The sequence below is a fragment of the Odontesthes bonariensis genome, chromosome 1, assembly GCF_027942865.1.
Source record: "Odontesthes bonariensis isolate fOdoBon6 chromosome 1, fOdoBon6.hap1, whole genome shotgun sequence".
NCBI lineage: Eukaryota > Metazoa > Chordata > Actinopteri > Atheriniformes > Atherinopsidae > Odontesthes > Odontesthes bonariensis.
The window spans coordinates 35,310,023-35,332,430 of record NC_134506.1 but is presented as its reverse complement, the minus strand read 5'-3'; the positions used below and the strand labels follow the sequence as shown (position 1 = coordinate 35,332,430).

Below are 22,408 nucleotides of genomic sequence, written 5' to 3'. Positions count from 1 at the left end.
AATGCACTTAGTGCAAAAATATTGCTAAATATTGCACTCAGCCTTAGGGAAATTGCACAAACAGAAGTGTGTAGTTTGACCCCAGGTACAATGTAAAATACAGATGTGCGAGTATTGTCCATGTCCATGGGGGGCACTGTAGGCAACAGAGGGTTTTACTGTGAAAATATGATTAAATAGGCCTTGATCTTGGTATATTCCTTAATGTAAGGTATTCTTTTATTTTGATAATCTGTCTTAAGTGGTCTTCCTGTTTGTATGTTCCTGTAATTTAGGCTTTTACTGTGAAAGTCAGACTGAGGCTTTCCTGACAATGTTTGTCTGTGTGGATATGTGTTTGCTTCATTAAATGTATGTATTTATATGAAATTCCTTCATGTGTCTGTATGTATGGCTGTCGTCTTATAACATGAAAACTGCAGTCAAGAAAGAAAATCAGCTGTGTCATTAGTTGCTATGGAGACGGCTGCTCACTTAAGAGGAGGGGGGAGGACGGATCACACACTATTGCTCCAACAAACAAAAAGGATTTATTGTTTGATCCTAAAAACTTTGCCTCGAACCAACAGTTGCTGTTTGAAAACTTTAGGTGGGAACTGAAAAATTCTTGAACCGTGAGCGCCAGAAAGAATGGGAGAAGACACTGATGGCAGTTTAAAAACACCCCTCACTTTCAATTTTGAAGGAGACTTCTTTTACAATGGTGGTCAATGGGAGTTTGAGTCTGCACTTTGAGGCGATTTGAGAGAAAATCGAGAAGCCGATCACAATGACAATGACATTGAGTGAAAGAATACAAAAATGCCTACGTTTTGATGTATAATTAATGTAGGTGTAGCATATATTATGGACATGACAGAAGTTTGTTTGAGATTTTTCTGACAAATCTGATCACACTAGTGTGAGAGGAGTCCAGTCGGAACCTAATTTTTCCCAAAACTTAAACTGCCATTGTGTCAAAAATGTAAAAGATTTTAAAATTTTAATTCAGTAAAAGTTTCATCTTTCCTGACCCGTTTAAATGTCTCTATGATGAAGTATGGCTGAGTTATAGGGCTCCAAAGTAGGCTTAGTTTGTCCAAGTATTTGTGGAATCCTATTAATTTCCAGTGGGAGGATTTTTCCCATTTTTTTCCGATTTTGAGGGAAAACCGTTCGAGTAATGGCAGAGAAAAATACAAGCACACAATTCCCAATCGAGGGACATGTTTTGAAATGTGTTTTGCCTTGGTCGGAGCAATGATGCTCGACTAGTTATGCCTCAAAATCGTTACGGAAATAGAAGAATAACAAAAGTACTAAGTGTGCACAATAGTAATATGTGTGCCTTAATGACTTCGGCATTGACACCTATAAAAGAAGGGCTTTGTGGTTAAGATCTGAACAAATAATACTTCATTAGTTATAAGTTATTATAAACATTACTGTTTAGAGACAAATGAGCTCGTAGACTGCTCTTTGTTGCACCAGAGCTGAGGAAGCCTCGAACTGAAAACATTTGTTGTTTAATCACTATGTTGTGTAGAAGGTGTGCAGTGTGGTCTGTTGTATTTATTTTAGCAAGATCATTATGTGCAAAATCGGCCCGGGGGGCTCCAGATCAGTCCCCGGCTGTCTTTATCTGTTTCTTTATCAGTTTAATCAGTTTCTTTGAGTCACTGACTGATGCTTTTGCCCCAACACATGGCTGCAAAGCAGATTGAACAGTGCACAAATCTCACCCTTAGTTGTAGGTAGAGGAGGGTGCACCAAACAACTAAGCAAGGAGTAGAATTGGATATGTTGTCAATGGCAACGCTAATGACATCTTCCTAATTACCAAAATCAGATTTTTTTCAGACATTGACATGACATCTCTTGTGGCATGGTGTGATTTTTACTGTATTTGTTGTAAACTGTTGTTTCATTAGTTAATTAATTCATTAATTCCAGAACACGTTGGTATTCCGGCAGTTTCATGGTGCTGGTGACAGCACTGCTGTTCGAAAACTCGCCTTGTTTGATTTAAGAGAATACCTTATCGTGAATTCAGAAGTTAAAACAGGTCCACCGTTGACTACATGTGCCACCTTCATTAATATGCTAACGATTGAAAAGTGCTTACAGATTAGAGAAGATACTGATGGCGATGTCATTAGTGTCCTGTATTTGGTCATAAGCTTCATCAAATTAATGGAATTTGATCTTTTGCTGTCCAATGAGAACAGCAATGAGGCTTTATGTAAGTGACGAGTCCTTGAATCCTAGTTTGTGTGAGAACACTGCCAGCTGGTCTTTACACTACAGTGTGGTCTGTAAGTGTGGTGGTGACCTCATTGAGGAGCAGTATTGTTCAGCCCCTCTCCTTCTCTGGACACTCTGGCAAAGACAGGCCTCCTTAATCATTTTCACATCTCTGAGCGAGATGGAGGACATGGTGTTGCATCTGCCCGCTCTCTGTCCCTGCTTCAGCCGGCACGCTGTCCCCACTGTGGTGCAGATATTGTTCACAGATGTGATTACCCTGGAACCTCCTGGAGGACTGGAATCATATCTCCTCAGCATTCTGTAAATATCCAGGGGGAGATTGTTTTCCTGTTTATTGCGGCTGTGCCACAATTTCTTCTGACAGGCACGTCTTTGTGATCCTCAACTCCTGCTCTTTGTTTTTCAACTTTTCACCTTATAGCTCTGATAAAGAAAACCATGCGTGAGGTCAGGAAGCCTACTCAGCTGCTATTTATTATTAATATCCTGAATGCTCTTGCTCCTGTTCTGGGTCACGAAAAGCCTGAAACCACTTAGGTGTCATGTCCATGTGTGGCATCTTTTGTAGGTTTAAAACTTTGAGACAATGTCAAGGTACTCTTTAATAAGGACTTATCTAAATAACAGATCTAAATAAACAGCTCATAGAGACATTTCCTTCAATTTTCTTTGTTTTCTTAAATAAGGAACAATGTCAGCCGAAAGCACTCTTTCAAGAATGTGCAAGGCTTTGTGTATTAATATATATATATATATATATATAAACCCAGTAATAATAATACAATAATACAACAAGCAATTATTTGGTATGTGAAAGTATAGCGGTATAATAGTCACTTGATTTATCTGTGTGTGTTGTAATCGGAGCTGCTCTGTTCTGTGTTGTGGAAGCTACTCTGGCTGTGCAGGCATGTTTGTTTTTGTGCCTCAATCCTTCAGATTCCCTCCAGCAAATGAGTCATATTTTGTGGCTTATAATAAGTTCCACAAAGAGATGGATGAGAAAAGAGCTACACTTTCTCTGGTTTTCCAGAGATAGAGGGATCTACAAGCTGCTACATGTCAGTTTCCTTTGTTTTAATAGTTTTCTGTTATGTAGGCCTATTGAACATGATGACATGATGGCATTTTAAACTTAAAGCAATACTATGGAACATTTCTACCTTAAAATTACAGCTTGAAAAAAATTGTTCGGCTAGAATGAGTTTTAATATTACGATTGGCCTGTCTCCTATGCCCTTCGGGGGTCTGAGTTGGAAAAACTGCGCTATGTAACTTTGCTGGACCGGCCCGGGAGCTAAGCGGAAGTACTTTGACTTGCTTTCTGGCACACCTACCGCAAAAACAAATAGACCCCTCTCACGCTCCCAGGTACATTTGATTACTCTTACCTTCTCGGTCGACATAGCTTGCACCTTCTGACTCCTCGCCGGTTCGTCAACAAACGTGAAACGTGAAAGCGAAAGGGTGTTGTATTTACGACAGTGTAACCGTACATTACCTCCAAGCCTGTAGGGGGAGCTCCATAATGGGCTTTTTGAGAAATTACATTGTATTGCTTTAAGCTGAAAAACTCAAAACGCAAAGTGAAAGTTTGGGCTTTTAATACCACAACCTTTTATCTGATTGTATCAGTTTTTCCTGCAGATTAAAGTATACCAGTATCTGTTTTTGGTAAAATAAGCTCTATCCTGGTCATCTGCAAAATTAAAGTAGTAAAAAGGCTTCAGAAAAAAAATCCCTATGAAGGGCCAATTCTGTAAAATGATTGGTTTTGCTTTCAATACTTTATCACCAATGTCTTAGTAAATCTGCTGACATAACTTGCTGTTTCTTTTGTTAAATCCGCTATTATTTATTTTTATACGAAAACCTACGAAAAAAAGTGCATATAATGTCAAAACTATTACTACAAAACTTCAGAGATATACTGTATGTGCTGGCAGGTCTACAAAATTACAGAGGCCCAAATCTGATTTGGCTTTATGGCTGAGAACTTCAACCTGGAGGCAGGAGACTTTTGTTTTCTCTGTAAAACCTTGTGCATCCAACTTTCCCAACAGCAAATAGCAGACACCATAAATACATGCTGTCAAATTCTGGCTTGTGAGTACAGATATGTGAGCCTCTTAAGACGGTGGCTGGAATATGCTGGAGCCACTTGGTTTTGAGGGTCACAGCCCCTAAAGATCTTATCTGTGACCACTTTGAACTTTACTTTCCCCACGTCCCATTCGGACCCTGGTACTCCAGGGTCCAAGCTTTCAGGATATAAAGAATCACAGGTAAATGTTTGGATTTACATTCTTCGGGTGACCAGAAATAGGCATATTACAAAAAAATTATTATTCTTGAAATGATGGCCAGATCAACTTGGAGGATGATGCAAGACATGTATAAGAGGATAATTGGACCAAGAGGACTCGGTTCCAGTCTTCACTTTAATAAGGGGTAGTTCACAGGTTGTCAGGTAGGGTTCCTGGTAGTTGCATAATGAGGGCGTTCCCAAAAAAGGCCAGAACAACAGCTGGTACACTTGAAAGTGCAAAGAGAGATTGTGACTTGTCTACCGATGTGAAACAGGTTAGCCTCTAATTTTAGTGCATCTAATTTTCAACCCTTTGGACCATTTGAAAAAAAAACAAAACAACAATTGGTTCTAAAACCAAAAAGTTTGTCCTCACCTTATTTAAAACAAAGCTTTTAATTGGCAGGTCTTTAGCTTTACGTCGTTGTATTACTACTCTTATCGCTTCCTCCACAGTTGTTTTAATTTTTTGAATTTTCCAACTAATTATAGTCCTCGTGCTTTTTCTTTTTTTTTTTTTGCTGAAAAAAGGTTGAGCGAGTGGAATGAGGTGCAGAGAGACCACCTCTGAGCTGCAGAGGCCTTCTCTGTGACAGATAAGTCTTTTTGAAAGTGCTGGTGCTTTGATTAAACAGGTTGTTTTATCTCAGCTCAATTCAAAGCTGCTTTCAAACTATCAATTAGAAAGATTTAGACTGTTATCGCATGACTGTAATTAACTGAACAATGTCGAATTTATCTGTGGCAGATAAATGACAGATCTGGGAATTTGCCGTGAACTCTGAGATTTTTCTCTTGATTCACACAAGCCACACACTAATCTGCGAGATCACCCCTGTTTCCACATCTCATTTTGCAGCATTGGCTCAATGTGCCTGGATATTTCCATCACCATGATAACCAGAAGCAAAAGAGGCTATTTCGTTTTTTTTTGTCACTGCAACTCACGAACAGACAACAGGACTGATCTGCAAAGTGATAGAGGAACTTTTACAATGTTTTGGTCCAACAAATAGAATTTACCCCACACCTTATCAAGCGACTGGCTCTGTGTACTCTTATCAGCTGATGGGAATTTTGTCTGTGGAGATTATTCTGAGGAGAGAGCAGATTGGAGAAAAATATTTTGACAATTTGCACGCTGTCGAACCTGGCGTGACATCCGAGATCCTATTGTTTAAAAAAAAGACTCCAAAGTGGAGGTTACCGGGAGGGGAAAAGTGTGGTGTGGAGAGCATGGAGAGATGAAAGCAGCTTGCTGCTTATTTATCAGGACAACCGACACTCCTGTGTGCTGCCACTGCCGTCAGTCCATCAAGATCTTTGTCAGCCTTTTCCTGCGGCGGTGGTGCTCAAACTGCAGCACCGTGACCAATGCAAACAGGAAATCAAAGCAGTGACAGAATCCTGTCACTGGGAATTAGGTTGACTTAAACAAAACCGTGAATTAATGGCAGCTGTTTAGCTTTCTTCGTGGGTATTATGGATCGACGGTCTCACACTCAGGGGGCCTCTGAAAACCTAATGCTGACCTGACTGCGTGACACCTGGATCATGGATATGACAGCGATGCAAGTGCAGTTCAGACCACTGACACGACTCATTGCGGTTGAAATATGATACAAACTGAAGGCAGAGATCACGGCTGACCTGAAGAGGGTGAATTCAAGTTTACATGAGCACACCAGACCGCTCTTACATTATTCAAAAATATGTAAACAATGAGATACACAATGATACGACAAAAAACATGCATTAAGTGAGAACGCCGCTACATTCATTGCACTTACAGTGGTGGTGTAACCATACCAGAACTCTCTGAGGCCCTCAGGAAAAATGGCTGTGGATGCCTGCGAGTCTTGTGAGGGACTTAAAAAGATCTTCAAATTATATGGAATAAATCTTCACATTAACAAGCAATTAGTGCAGATTTCAACTGACTGTGGTTCTTTTCCAGGCCTGACTGCCTCAGCTATTTCAGCTCAGCTCGTAACTCTGGCGGCTGCTGCAGTCCAAGTGCTGTGTCCACAATCAGACAGAGATTTAAACATATTGGACAAACACGGGCAGCGTGCCGGGAAACTAAAAGCCTTTGCTGTACCAAAAATATCATAAGAGTAGATCTGCTGCTACCAGTGAAAAAGCTGCCAAAGTTTGTTTTGTTTTTTAATATTTTGGAATAATGTGTGATGGTGAGGTGCATCATAAATAGTACACTCAAACCGAGAGCAGACCAAAGGCAGCTTTTGAGGGGAAGAACCTAAAAGCAGCTGTGCAGCATGGTGGGGGGAGTGCTATGGTTTAGAGACTGCACATAAAATGCACCAAAAAGAAATGGAACGTCTTGGAATGGGGGGCATTAAGAACAGGCAGTCGATGAGAGAAACCCTTAGATACCTTTCAGCAGGCAAACATTTCAACAAGCCGATGTTACAGACAGCCACAAGAAGATATTTCTAATCTTATCAACACCCTTCATGCATTTTTAAGACATAAAAGTGCTCCGGTTGAAATAATAAGCTGATAGTCTGACATGATTGAGCATAAAAAGCAGAGAATTCCTAGAATGACCTTACATCCTCCTCAGTCTTTACTTCTATACAGGCGTGTTTCTGCAAAATCATCTGGACCTTCCAGTTCATGTCATGCAATAAGAAAAAAATCCAAGAAGGAACATTGGACCTTGTTAAATCCTACACCTCTACTACTGAATGAAGTTTGTCCATCAGAGTTCTGTTTAATGATATTTGTGAATACTGAGCAGGTCCTCCTCACACCACCAAAACATCTCTGACCAGTCAGAGTTTGGACAAAGAACACCCGAGGGTGTCGTCGAAGGTCGGCTACCAGGTCGCGTCAGCAGTAAACCTTTGGGATATGTGGCTGTGGGGTGAGATCGTGATAAATCGGACTTGCTTCCCACAGATGCCACCAGATTTATATCTGGGGAGTTAGGAGGCTGGGTGATTACCTACCTTCTTTAAGCCCGTCTGAGGCAGTTGCTGCTGGGGAAAACTGCTCCTGTGGAGGTGGACGGTTGCTGTGTGTGTGAGTGTGTGTGAGAGACTGCTATGCAAAAGATGTTAAGCTAGGTGGCAGGATGCAGTTTTCTTAGCAGAAGACTGCAATCTAACATGATGTGCAGTGTTGGAGGAAGTCACATCGCTTACTATCTTTTTTTAAATGGCTAGGTTTTTTCATACTTGTCACTGGCTCTGACATACAGTTAAGCTCAAAATAATTCATACTCCTGGCAGATTTCCATTTAAAGTCTTTTTTTTATTTTATATTTGACCAACATGTTTCTTCTGACTGGAAAGGATACAGATGTGTGTCCAAATATAATACGACAATATGCCATCGATTTCAGTGAAAAAAGAAACCATTTCCATCATTGACTTCAATTTTAATGGAAAATAGCGTGTCTGATATTATTCATACTCATTGCAAATTGTCACAGTCTACGGGAAAACTCAAGGTTGTATAACATTCCAAATAGTCCATGCTGTTCGAAAGCATCCTAATGACCCTGATTAATTGGGAACAGCTGTTTTTATCAACTTAACAGGTGAAAAATAGCAGCTCACTGCAGTCGGTTTGTGGCAAGTCATGGCTTAAACAAATTAGCTGAGTGATGACCTGTGGCTGAGCATCATGGCTGTTCACAACTCAGGAAGGGGCTACAAGGCCATATCTAAATGTCCGAGTTCCAGTGGCTACAGTACAAAGTATTATTAAAAAACTCAAGTCAAAAGTGACACCTGCACTGGCAAAGCGGATGGTGCGAGAGGTGTTAAAGAATCAGAGGATCACACCAAGGCCATCCTGAATAATCTGGCTCATCCTGATTGCAGTGTCCAATAGACAGTCTATTGGACACTGCATACTGCTGGATCCCACGGAGGACGCCACTTGTCCAAATAAGGGGAACAAAAGCCAGCCAGGCTGCAGAAAAACTTGGCCTTGGGCAGTTTTTTTTGGAGTGGCACGGCTAGAGTCCCGACTTGAATCCGATAGAGAATCTGTGGAGGGAGCTAAAGGTTAGGGTGATGGCAAGAAGGCCTACCCACCTTAAAGACTCATTGCAAAATGTGAATGGTCCAACAGACCAGTGGAGACATGCAAAAAGCTTGTCAGCAGTCATAAGAAGCATTTGGTTGCTGTAAAAGCCAATAAAGGCTTTTCCATTTATTATTGAGAAAGGTATGAATAAGTATGTCTTGTTCTCTTTAGGGAGTGATTTGTGTGATTTCCAGGGAAAAAAAACTTCCTGGTTGAATGAAAATAAGTAAAAAATTGCCAGCGGTATGAATAATTTTTAGCTTAACATTCAGCAGTTTTATTTCAAACGGATTTTTACTGTGTTCAGTTCAAGGGTTTCTGTCTGTGATACATACAATCACTAACCACTCTATTAGCCACACCTGTGAAGTCTAATGTACAGTCTTATCATAGATTCTATTGTTATGAAGCTTCAATATTTTCTGATTTAATTCTACTTTATCATTGAGCTCATAGCTGTCAGCCCCCCCAAAAAAACAAGCAAAAACTTTGCTTTTGCTTAGGAAATCTTGTATGATCGGCCCAAGACGGTCTGTGACACACTTATAATGAACTAGATGTCATTGGTTTACATTGAATTCAACTGAATTGGACACGATCTAACTGGACCTTTATTGAACTTGTTTAGTTTCTCTTTAAAGTGCCTCCAGATAACTTTACCCGTGATCTGGTGCTGTGTGAATGAACTGAATGAAACCCTCTGGGGTTGGAATGCTGAAAAAAGACGCAACACAGACACAAACCCTCTCCTTTAGAGGTTCATCCCGAAAAACATCAACATTAAGAACCAACAATGTGCATTATGATTTCTTTTTTTATTGTGAGGGAAATATGCCTTTACATTTTTCACCACCCTGAGGGTGAGCTTAATACATAAATAAAACATTCTTACAAAATGCTGCAATAAATCACAAATCAAAGAATTTCTTTTGTACATTTGATTTGTTTTATACATAAATCATATTTACACTTTTGCCCTTTTTTTTTTTTTCATCTTTACATTGTTGAGAATGAAACAACCGTGTACCATCTGTATAGTACAAACATTTCCTTCGATTGAAAGCCGAGGTATAACAGCTCTCCTCTTTCTCCCGAGAAGATGCTGGGTTCTACACTAGTGCATTTAATCATTACGATTTAAGGCTACGCAGGGTTCACCTGATGGACACGCCTGTCTCATATTCAGGCTCAACTCGATCGGGCAGAGAGTTCATTTTCCTGACTTTGTGTCTGCTGATTGTCCCTAAGGGAGACAGGTGGGTGGTTCTGCCCGGTCGCTCCCCCAACCCTCCCCCACTCCCACCCAACATTAAAGCGACTGCTTTCACAGAATAACCAATTACAATCTGACAACTTATTTGTTTTTTCAGTCAATTACAAATGCCGTGGGGAAAGTGTCACAGAGTGCGAGAGCCTACGCTCATCACATTATCTCTGTGCGGCGAGGACCCGCCGAGAAAAGAAAAATAAAAATAATTTCACAGCAGGTAGAAAAAAAACAAAACAACTTTCATTCTTTCTGGATGCTGTTGTTTTATGAAGGAGGGGATTTGTTTCGTTATAGGTGCAGTGCTCCCAGTGGTCAGAACATATGGACACCTAAAGCAAAAAAAAAAAAAAAAAAGGGGGGGGGGAGCCCTTTCCTTTCTGTTTCTTTGAAAGGATTACACCAGAGCCACAAACAAAAGACATGAACCAACTAATTGGCGGTCCCCGTAAGCCTCTTACAAGACACACTATAACGCACCAGCCTGGACATGAAGTCAAATCCTGCAGACAGACGGCAAGTTAACAAACAAGCACTTAAACACGAGACAAAGGAGGCAGCGAGGAAGCGGCGCTGTGATGCTGCTCGGTCGTTCGTGGTGAAAAGATTCTTCTTCTTTTTCTTTTTTCAGCTTCAACAGGTTGACAGTTTTTTTTTTTTTCCTTCCTACCTGTCCAGCAGGTAGTTGTGTGGCCTAAAAATGTGGCCTTAGTGGGTCTAAAACACTGGCTTAAACATTAAGACAAATCCCAATGGAAAGTCTCCCTAAAAACTTCTTCTTTCATTTAAAGAACAAAAATGATTAACGGCAGCATTTTATGTACTCGAACGAATCGGCTCTCTTTGGATCATTCTTGCTCTTGATTTTTAAGAGAAAAAGAAATGCAATGAATACAAAGATGTCCTTGACCAAAAAAAAAAAAAAAAAAAAAATCAATGTTTGGGACCAAAGTGCGAAACAACACTGATGAACAAAATGAAATGATCAGACTCGGGTGGAGTCATTACACAGGGACACGTAAACATGTTTAAGTTAACCTTCTTTCTCACTCACACTAAACCAGCTGTTTCGCCTCTAAATGAGAAGCCTCCACTACTTAAAACCGTCAGGTGCATCTACAGACCTGATAACCGGAGCTGAAAGAGGGAGCAAGAAACCGTTCGGATGCTGAGTTGCACTCGATTAAAAAAAAAGTTCAGATGAAAGATGAGGGCTGCATTAAGCTCACCGACGGGCAGATTACGTGAGGATCAAGCGAATGAATACTCACCCAAGACTGTAAAACACAGAAAGACGAAGTGATTGGAGTCGTTCGACACACTTAAAGAGCAGAAAGAGCAGCATCTTGGAGCGGAACACAGGAACCAACACTGAAACAGCACCGGGGCTTCATTTCTTTTTTTAAAAAGAAGAAATGCTGCTGGGACAACAAATATTTCCTTCTGTGATTTCAGTCTCGAAGTAACAGTTAATGAATATGTTACGCAGCGAAGTGAAGACTTTCCGGTGCCACGTGGAGTCCGCCCACATTCATCTCTGCGTCTGAGTGGCGCTTGGATTCGGCTGCGTCGCCCTCGCATGCTGTTGTTCACGAGCAAAGCGGCCTGCTGCAGCTGGCCCTTGATTCCAGGACGGAGCGTTGGAAGAGGCTGGCCTGACAGACATACAGACAGAGAGGCAGCGAAAGCCACCGGGACACTTGGTCGAACTTGAGAGGCTTTTCACTGCGAAAGGCTTTCAGTGAGCTCTCTGATTACAGAAAATGAAGACATTCGAATCAATTCTTTGAACAACGAAAGTGGGATTTTTTTGGGGGGGATTTTTTTGGACACAGAACGGCCGAAACTGCACATGAATGGATCCCATTATCCACAACATAACAGAATCCTTAAAATACCCCCCCACACACACAACACACTAAAAGCAGTGGTATTACACTCTGAAACACAGGAAAAATCCAATTTTCAGCTTTTTTCTTGCATGTAATGTCATACTACTAATTAATTAAAAGCCTTTTGAAGATGATTCAAACAGCCCCCTGTGGTGCACTGCGGTATCACACGCTGGACTGGAGAGTGCGTGGAAGCACCGCATTCTTCTCTTTTCAGAACGGCGTGGCAGGTTGGTGGTGACGATGAGGAGGAGGAACGCAGCGTCTCTTAGCAGAAGAAGATCTCTCCATCCATAGGAGGCTCTGGGACGTGCTGAGGGTCTGGGAGGAGGAGGGGAGAGGAGTCAGTGTCACAGACACCAGAGGATTTCGATGGCTGAGTTTTAGGGAGCAGCGGCGCTGAGATCCAGTTAAACAGCTGTCAGGAGCTGCAGGTTAGCTCGCAGCTCATGTCCCAGCCATCACTGCATATCTATGAACCGTATGTTTACGTGCATTTTTTTTTCAATTTTGTTGTGCTGCTGGGCAGTAAACACAGGAAGATATGCAGCATGTTCAAATATACAGCTCAGTTAATAAACTCAGGCTCAAAGGGTGCTTCAACTAACTCCCCCTGAAATGTAGGACAGCTGAATTATTTACTTCCTGACTAATTTAATATTGCAGCAGAACTATGCAGAGTCTTTGTGACCCAGACGAAATACGAAGCAGATCCGAGAGCATCAAAAAGAAGAAGAAGAAGAAGAAGAAAAAAAAAGGTTTCAGATTGTAGAAGGCACGTGTGCTGCCTCTTATCAAACTGTTGAAGCTGAGGTTCACAGTCATAATAATCTGTTTATTTATTCTACACAGGCAGTATTCAGATTATGGAGTTAGATATGGTGTCAGATCTGCACATGTACAGAATCAGAAAATGTTTACTGGGTTGGTCTGTGTGAGGATGATGTGCTGCTGTTAGACACGGTGGTAAAAAAATAAAAGATTCTTGAATGAGTGAGCCTACAACTCTGTACAAATGCCTGACTGATAGGTTTTTAACAAATGCAAAGATCCGGAGTTCTGACTCATAAATGCCCTCTGGTTCAAGAGGAAATCAGTTTCCCTTTTACAGACGCAAAAAGAAAAAAAGAAGCCCAAAGCTGCTTATTACCAGCAGACCCAGCGACTGTGGTGAAAGACGTGTGTCGCAAAGCAGCAGCGTGCGTCAACTACCATTTGCTTAATTTGATTATCTCTCACTTCGAATGTGACCTTATTTGGGTTGAGGTGATGAGAAAATGCTGTTGACATGGAAGGTTACCTATCTCCTCAAAAGCTGAAAGAAAAAAATGGAATGCCATTTTCTACCACTTTCAAACGGGTCCCGCTGAAGTGAAGGTTTTAGAGCCAACTGTTAGAGATATTCTCTTTTTCCCCAGATCTACCCAGCATGCACTGCGGCACGACATAAGTACAGAAAACCTTGAAACTTTGGTCACCAACATGGGTTGAATTAGTCTTTCAGAAAACAACTGTAGACCTTTTGTATTCATTCCTCTCCTTTATGTCTCATTATCCATCCAACCACACAGCTTCTTTTCAATAAAAACCAAACATTGTGCATCTGATGTGAAGTGTCCTTGACAATAAAACACTCCACTTCAACCTGATGACTCACTGGGACACACTGAATAATTCATCTGAATCCATCCGCTGCGTCCTGCTCACCATCCTGTACCTGCTGTCTGTGCGCTCCCTCCTTTGTTCTTCTTCTTCTTCTTCTCCTTCCCGTCTTTGCTCTTGTTCTTGGCCAACTGCAGGAAGCTCTTTGAGATCTGGTTGTTGGCCTCGCTTCCCTTGAGGTTGGTGGAGGATGAGGTGAAGGGATTCAGGCCCTTTCCTTTGGGCTTGGACCGCTGGGGCTGCAGCCTCGGTAGCGAGGAGGAAGAGGAGGAGGAGAGCTCCAGCGGGTCCAGCTCCAGGGACTGGGAGCTGCCGAGGAACAGGGACTCATCTGATGTGGTGGAGGGAGTCCTCTGGAAGCACAGGAAGGAGGTTAGACACATGAGCTCACCTGATGGTGTCTTCATCTGCGAGTGAATATGTGCAATGCTGTAATGGTTATTAACGATGGGGGATTTAATCAGTGAATCCACATGAGTTCAGTGGTGGCAAAGGAAAAAAATATCTGTCTGAATTAACGTGAGCACAGCTCCATCAAAGAGCATTTCAAAATTTCAAAATTGACTTTGAAGAGGACCCGAGTTCAAGCCTCTGCTGTGAGCCTCCACACGTCAACCCTGCTGAAGTGTCATTGAGCAAAAACACTGAATCCCTCCCCGCCTGCTGAGTGCTCGCATGTGGCAGCAGAAGAGGCCGCTTTCCCGCACGGATCGGCAGGTCACACTATCATTACTGCTTTTAAGGGCCCCCGCTCACCTCAGACAGACGGAGCTCCTCCATCTTGTCGAGCTGCCGCCTCATGGCCTCCCTGTCCCGCTCCAGCTTCCTCTGGGAGTCCCGCAGCCTCTCCAGGTCTTTCTGGTACTCCTCCTTCTTGCTCTGCAGCTCCTGCTTCTCATCATCCAGCGACTTGTGCAGCTTCAGGATCTCCTCCTCCTGCAGTGGTTGGGAAGCATATTGATTGATTAGTTGAAATGAGACTGACTGGAGAAGCTGCAGGCTGTTTTCAGGTCTTCAGACGAGCAGAATGCTACAATACCAAAGACTGAACTGACTTAAAAGAAGTGGCCAACTCACTGATTGCGGTGACTCATGGAAGGCCATGCTAAATTATATTTCTCCATTTAGTCAACTCACAGTGAGAGGCACAGAATGCTTTCTTAGAGTGTAGCTCAGTTCTGTTGAGGTAAATTAATTCAGCCTTAATGCGAGGAGAAGAAAAACTGGAAGTCCGGATTTGAATGGTGCTGATACAACAATTTAGCGTCTGCTCATATGTTTCTTCAGCTAAACTGTGGATTTGAAGAGCTTGTACTTCGCTTGAATATTTCTTGTTTCCACTATTTTAAACTCAACATTCAGAGGGTATGTACTATACTATATTATCAGTTGAAACAAAACTCAATGATCATTTTATTTATTGGAAATATTGGTAAACTCCAAAAGGTCACATGTGGCTACACACGACAGTGAATATTACCTTCAGACAGGAAGAAATGGGACTGTGACTGTGATCATTAGGCGTGTGACTCTAGAGATATCGCACAATTCAATTTTGGTCATTGGGGTCACAATTCAATTAAAAAATATTCTCTATGCAATACCAACGATTATTAACTATAATCTAAATCGTATTTAAAGCCGTCCTCGTCAGCTCTGATGTCTGGGTGCATGTTTTTTGTTTTTTTTTTCACATGAAACGTGGTTCATGTGATGACAATTTCCTGGAAGTTTGGTAAAGATGTGAAAAGCTGGTTTGTGTTTCTCGCTGAATTTCCTCCCACAGAATCCGATAATACTCGTGGTTGTCTGATAACGTAAGAACTGGCGAGTTTTATTCCACTGAACACCCCGTCAGCTGCCCTGCAGCTGCTGACAGTGAAGCGAGAAGGTGTCAGATCTATTTGGTCCAAGCTGCACCCGTATTCTGATCTGTGCAGTAATGCAGAGATGTGATGTCTGCTCTCTCTACATCAGCACAAGAGACTGCATTCCACCGAAAGTAGCTACGGTTTACTTAAAGGCTAGGCGATGTTTTTTGGGGGGAAAAATAGATTGTGCGCAAGGGTCGGAAAGAGGCACCAAATGTGGCACGTTTACTGGTCAGTAAGTAACAGGGTAACTCAAGAAGTAGTTTGGTCAGGTTTTTTTTAATTCACTAGCGAAGCAAATCTGAAGCAATCTTTTTAAAAAAAACCAACGTTCCCATTGACGGCTGCATCGTGTTGCAACAGCGTGGCGGTATCGCAACAATGCATGTGGTTTTTGAATAGAGGTAAGGTGTCCCTTTTCTTTTAGGACTCCAGCAGAAATGATCTCAACGCCTTTCAGCCGAGGCATTCGGTGCCATTTGAATGGCTGGATGGCCTCTATATCTTTGTTTTCGAGCAAACAAATGAGCACCTTACCTCTGCCAAATAGAGCTAAAGTCTAACGCAAAAAAGGAAAAAACACAAGCGAGCATATAACCTTTTTTTGTGCATTAGTGAAAGTTGTTTTTTTTCCCATCCAACTTTTCTTAATACATCTTCTGAATGCTAATCAAACACCGCAGTAAAAACTCAGCTTATATGTGGCAAAGACACCCTCCTCCTGAACTAAACTGCCAACTCTAAGAATGCCAGCTGCAGCAGCAGCATCTAACTTCATACACTACTTGGTCTTATTCTATTGGTAGAGGATGATGCATAGTTACCTGTAAGTGCACCAGAGCCTCTCTTTGAGTAAGCTGCTGCTCCCTGAGGTCCCACTCCTTCTCCCTCTTTCTCTTCTCCTCAGCATGAGCTGCCTGTTGTCTCTGCAGGGATGCCAGCTCCTGCCGCTGCTTCTCCAGGCTGCGCTGCTTCTCCTGTTCAATCAGCGAGCTTGGCCGCGAGGACTGCCGCGACAAGGACGCACAAGAGGAGGAGCGCTCAGTCAGGGCCTGCCGCTGATCCTCAATGTAACTGTCCTGCTGGACCACCACCGCCTGGGATGGACAGAGACACACACACACACACCTCCTGGTTCTGTATGGTATCTTTCGGCATGTCTGTGTTAACACTTCACCACAGCTGATCTCATTTCAGATTTATCTCTCCTTGTGTCACAGATGAGGAGAGCTGCAGAAATTCACACTGACAGCTAAAAGCTTCACAGAGTTGCATCATGTCAGTTCTGATATGGTGCACACAGATGCACTGCACGGGAGACGGCGTACCTGCAGAGTGCTGAGCAGGAGGTGCAGGTTGGAGACACTGTCGAGGACCTGCTGTTGGAAAAGAGAGAACGCTGAGTGTCACATGACCTTAAAACATCCTGCTGTTACTGTACATGGAGAGAAAATCCTCCTCAGCGTGCCGGAGACAATTGTTTGATGTGGAATTGCTGAAAGCTGCTCTCGACTCTTCTAAAACGCATAATTTTATGAATATACCTTTATCATTTGACTGTTAGAAAGAAAAAAAAACTATAGACTGACTAGAGTTTATAGATGTGACATTTACTCCCTTCACACACTGACAAAGAGCTGCCGACCTTTTCTCCGCTGTCAGTGTTTACCAGCATACAAAGAAGATCCCCATGTAAGTGGGAGCTTGTATAGGTGGTGTTGTGGCACAGAAATATACAACACGGTCTGTAGAACAACTCGAGGAAAGAAGAGACCAGACTGGACAGACGGACGATTTACAGTATAGAAACACTGTTACAGAATTTCTGAATAACTCTGAAACCTTTTAAACAGCTTTTTAGTAAAACCTCCTCGAGCACACTGCGACTGCTGCAGGGACTCGATGTGCGTGCCATTTCATTAACTATTAACAAGGTACTGTAGAATATTCATGTGGCACTGATCTGAACTCTTTTTATTTTTTTCTCCTTTCACTTTAGTTTTTTTGCCATCGGCTTTTTTCTTAGTTATTCCGTCGTTGTTGTCGTTTGGCAAAGTGTTTAAAACATAATATAGAACTACTAATATATCAATTGCAGCTTTGCAGCAGTTGCAGCTGATGCGGGCAACAGTGATGTTGACACAGAGTTTTGACCGTTTCCATGTCAACGGCGGCTGTAAGCAAATTAGACACAGGAAGTCGGCGTTACCTCACTGTTCCTCTTCAGCAGCTGCAGCAGGTTGGCGTTTCCTCCCTGCGCACAAACATAAACACACACACTGAGCAGAGCTGCAGCACAGGGATGCCCTCACACGTACACATCTGCCAGTCTGTGTCAGGCTGTTTATTGTACGTTATACTGAGTGAACATGATAAACGCTGTAAAAGTGGCTGTGTTGTGAAATCTAATTGTGGTTATGATTATGTATGACAGCAGACTCCCATGCTTCCTCTAAATTAAAGTGGGTTAAACATGTCGAAAAAACCTTCTGTTTGCAAAGACAACCGTACATAAATGTGGATTCAATAGAAGATGAAATGCTTGAATCAACTCTGCATTGTGTTTTTAATGATCACGCTGATTCTTCTTTAACTGCTGCACTCTCTTTGAACTCTGGCTTAGCGCCCGGGAAGAAAAATCTAATGCTTTTCTTTTGTTCCGTTTAGAAAGCGGGAGTTAGTGCTTCGGATGTGAGAAAATGCTTTTGTTAAACAGCACAACACAGTAACATGTCGCCACTAAAATATTCAAGAAACAATTATGCGCAGCTCGGGTGCCAGAAATGTCCGGGATAACTGACAGCAAAGGGCAGAGTTATAATAGCAGCACTTAAACCTGATTCATTTATTTCCAACCACTACTTGATAGAACTGATGGTCGCCGGTGGCAACAGGACCTGGCAGGAAGAGTCAAGAGGCTAATTCACCAGAGGGGGGAGAAGCAGCTAAATTAATCTTAATAGTGTTTGTTAATGTTGGAAGAGGAATGCAGCGCCGCACATGCTTCCTCTGAGGGGACACAGCTTCGGAAGAGTCGAAAAGACAACTGGATGCTGAGATGCAGACCTTCTTTAAAACGCTGTCCGACTCCGTCCTGCGCAGATCTCCCGCCGCGTCCTCGCTCTCGTCTCTGTCGCCACCTGGAAAGAAGGCGAACCACAGGAGCAGTCAGCAAAAAAACACAAAAGTATTTGTTCATTCTTAAAACAAGCTCTCTGAGATTAAATGTGTCACTCAGGGTCTTGAGGAAATGTAGCGGAGGTGAGCGCATTTTAGAGATGACATAACAGGTTGGTCGATAAGTGCTCTGCGACTGCATCCTGAAGATGGTCAACACCCACCCGCCAGGAGAAAAATCAATCTTCACAGAAATACTTTGTCTTGTTTTCCTCCATTATTACCTTACAATTGGAACTTGTCAGAAGTCGGAAAGGTTCATAAAAGTTTTTTATTATGTTTCCCAGTTAATATGTTGGGAATGAACGTGATAGTGAACCTCTCTGTGCTCTCAAAAAGAGACCTAATAAAAGGAAATTCTTCCAAATAATATAACCTTTAGATAACAAATCCTCTTCTTTAGATGCCTGTATAAGTTATAAAGTGTGTAATTCTATGGAAAATGCTGTGGCTCAGTGGTTCAGTAGAAAGCCCAGAAGCATCGATCAGATATGTTCGCTGCTGGGATACACAAGCTTCCCTCAGTCAGCAGTGAGCTTCTGTGATCATGAAGTCAACAAGTGACCAATATTGACTGATGTCATCATCAGCTTCCTGTAGAGATTATGATCCACGGAGTCATTTCCAATGCTCAGATAGAGTCTGAAGAGGCTGAGGCCTGAAGATTTTTAACTTCATTTAGCATTTAACCTTTTAATCTTCTCATTGAGGAAAATATGAAACATGTTATGGTTTACTTTTCTTTCTTTCTTTAATGTCCTTTGGGCAATACTAAATAAGATGAATGTTTTTCCACAAGTGATGCCTCTTAAAATCAGCTGCTTTGAACAAAGCTGCAAAGACACAACTGAAAAACAGCTGTTGTAGGCTACTGTATCTCTGGTATTTACATCAAAGCATGTCACAAATTCATTTAAGATCCAAATGCTCCTCATATCTCTATGAAATCCACACAACACATCAAGCTGTTAAAATTCCATTGAGTGTGTCGTGTTCAATTTAGTTACATTTGCTTTTAGAACAAAATTAAAGCTACTGTATATGTTTTTCATACATCAAACTAGTGTAAGTGGATGCAGAGATGTGGTCCATTACAGCTCAATATCTGCCACACTATCAGCTTGCAAGCCATCAGTTCACAGCTATCGCTTCAGGCCATGTTTCCCCTTAGGAAGCCTCAGCTCTGCTGTCCGAGTTCCCTCTAAAATGTTTTTATCTCCTGCTTTTATCTACTGCTTTGAACAGGGGTATTGTGCAAAGTATTGGGCGTGGCGCTTGCAGTTATGTCGCCACAACAATTCAGTTTAAAGGCAAAAAAGAATTAAATGTGTGCATTTAAAAACGGCAAACTCTATAGTCCATTAACTCTGGTAACTGGGTGTCAGTTTGCCAAACAGGTGGAGGTTCAGTTTGTCTCAGCTACCAGACGGACCGCTAAACTGGACTGCACCATCTGACAGCAAACAGAGGGGCAGTCTTACTCTTACTGCTGTGCATCTGGTGACTGTCAAAGCCTCCGAAGGTCTCTGCTCTACGGGGCAAACACACTGGTCCGGCGCCTCCTCCCTCATGGACGCTGGCCATTGCGCCTCCTAGGCTGCTGTTCACCAGCGTCTGTAATGTCTCCACTGTCACGCGCACACACACACACACACACACACATATCCAGAAAGAGGAAAACATTAATGTGCAGGTCAGTAAGTGAATTATCCCAGCTAACTGTGTTACAGCTCAGCTCTGCACCCATGACTCCTGGCAGGCACTTCTGTTTTCAACCTGGCACTGGCTCCTGTTGCTTAGCAACTATTGACAACCTGTTTTATCTGCAGAGCTTCTTCACTAAAAGTTTAAACATATTTGCAGTCCAAAATTCACATAAACTCTGGTAAGAGATGTTTTGGTATCAGCTTGGAGATGCAGAACTGTGACTTTTCCAGGGAAAACAGAAGAAATCAAAAGGTGTTGCTGGTGGACGCAAGCCTTCAGGAAAACGTATAAAAACCTCAGAATAACACAGGGTAACCATAATTCCGATTTACGAATCAAATAAGGACTGTAACTAACCCATTTTTCCTAAGAAAAAGGAAACTATGAAAAGGCAAAAAAAACACAAAAAAAAACATATTATACAAAAAAAGAATTAGTTGTTAACCGTCCTGGAAACTGAGCTTTCCTTTAAGTTCTATTTTTCAATCATCCAAAAAATTCTCAAGCCCGACTGTTAAAATTTCAAGTGGTCTTAATGGGAAGAGAATGTGCCTGTGCTTGGCTGTTTCTCTCCACATCTCAGTCTTTTTGTCACAGTATACGGCTCAGCATCTCTCTCGGCTCATGCTGCTTTCTTCTCATACACATTTGATGAGCTGGGCTGCGAAAGCACCAAACACAGTTAAAAAAAAATCTTAAAACACATCCCGTGTCCTTTTTATGTTTTCTTTACACTTCTTCAAAAATCCTGCCAAAACTCAAACGCCCTTGCCCTCTGCTTGCTCTCAAGCTCGGAAGAGATGCAGCTACCGAGCAAATGACTTCTGAAATAGTGTGAGCTCTCATCTGAAGGATGAGTATACATGAATGCACAAATCAGCCCTGAAGCAAAATCAACGAGTAATGTTGGGTGTCAGATGTCTAGTTGAGGTCAGATCTGATAATAAATTAAAAAAAAAAAATGACCACCACATGCCATGGACCAAGACTTTCTCTGCAAGCACAGCAGGAATACAATAGGGAGCTTAGAATGTGTGTCGTATATTGCTGAAAATGTCAGGCGCTCATTTTAATTTACCATAAAATGCCAGGATAGAAGCTGAGACAAGATGCTGTCTGTCTCCCTCTCACTGTTTTCATATCAGTTCATTCTGCTTCATTGCTGCCAACACCATCTCTTCGTCTGTCTTACCTTCCTGCAGGGCATCTTTCATGATGGACGCCCCCCGGGGCGGCTCCTGGCTGCAGGCTGACCTGAAGAAAGGTTCAACCTGCCGGGAGGCCTCCTCGCCTGGGTTCAAGCCCTCCCACATTCCCCTGAAGAGCCGCACCTTTTCCTCCAGCAGAGACATTATCTCTGTATCCTTCTGCCTCAACATATCTGGCCAGCGGAGACAGACAGGAAGCAGGTGAGAGGAATATTTGATGATACTTGGAGCAAACTTCGCTCCGCTTTCTTTCACACGGCCACATTTAATGCGTTTCTCTCACCTCTCATCTCTTTGGCTTTGGTTTCCAACTGTCTCTTGTCATCTTCTGTCTCACTGGGAATCCCTTCATCCTCATCCTTCTCCCTGTCCAATCAAACAAAGGGAAGACACACATGATGAACATCGGCAGGTGAAATGGCTGCGATTTATGTGTCAAAATCCATGTCTAATGTGTTTATCTCTACATTTAAAAGAGGTGATTCAACTTTGAATCACCTATGATCGAAAGTCTGGGTGAAAATTCATTTAAAGAGCAAAAATTCCAAAGATTTCTTGTTTCAGCTTTTTACAATGTCTACATTCACGGGATTTCAATGCCACAGTTTATCAAAAAATTTGGGCAGTTGGTATTTTTCAAGTCAGACTGCTTTCAAACTGAAATTTCTGGGTTACATCCACTAACCTCTGACATGTTCCAGAATAATAGAGATGTTTTTTTTATTTTTTTTTAAATTCGTTTTAAGCATCTTATGCAGTATGTCAAAGGAGGAGAAACAAGTTGAGAGTTACCAAAAAGACTCCATATGTTTCGCCATAGAGATGACTGCATGAGCGTCAGTTTTGTTTTCATCTTCATTTCTGCCAATAGCTTGATTTCAGTTTTGTATTCTGGCAGAAGTCAGAGCAGGAGAGATACAGAGCACTAAATCTCTCTCCTTCCCACTGGCTGCATTCGAATAATCCTCTGCTTATAGTGAGCTGCCCTTGAAGCCAATCCAGCATTA

General features: G+C 42.2%; 1 protein-coding gene across 8 annotated transcripts in view; it reads right to left on the bottom strand.

Annotated features, from left to right (window-relative positions):
* Positions 1-9,752: 9,752 nt before the first annotated feature.
* akap13 (A-kinase anchoring protein 13) overlaps positions 9,753-22,408 on the bottom strand; it is a 107,283-nt gene continuing 94,627 nt past the window's right edge. For 4 of the 8 annotated variants that reach the window (XM_075465524.1, XM_075465553.1, XM_075465570.1 and 1 more), the window contains 10 exons: positions 21,685-21,767; positions 21,386-21,574; positions 19,968-20,114; positions 18,376-18,449; positions 17,519-17,563; positions 16,638-16,688; positions 16,134-16,406; positions 14,195-14,374; positions 13,494-13,791; positions 9,753-12,097 (listed from right to left, as the gene is read on the bottom strand). In XM_075465524.1, coding sequence (XP_075321639.1) covers positions 12,045-12,097; positions 13,494-13,791; positions 14,195-14,374; positions 16,134-16,406; positions 16,638-16,688; positions 17,519-17,563; positions 18,376-18,449; positions 19,968-20,114; positions 21,386-21,574; positions 21,685-21,767 — 1,393 coding nt within the window. In that variant the 3' untranslated portion in view covers positions 9,753-12,044. Of the gene's footprint in view, positions 12,098-13,483; positions 13,792-14,194; positions 14,375-16,133; positions 16,407-16,637; positions 16,689-17,518; positions 17,564-18,375; positions 18,450-19,967; positions 20,115-21,385; positions 21,575-21,684; positions 21,768-22,408 lie in introns of all 8 variants that reach the window. The other 4 variants (XM_075465534.1, XM_075465579.1, XM_075465562.1 and 1 more) reach the window with 3 other exon arrangements.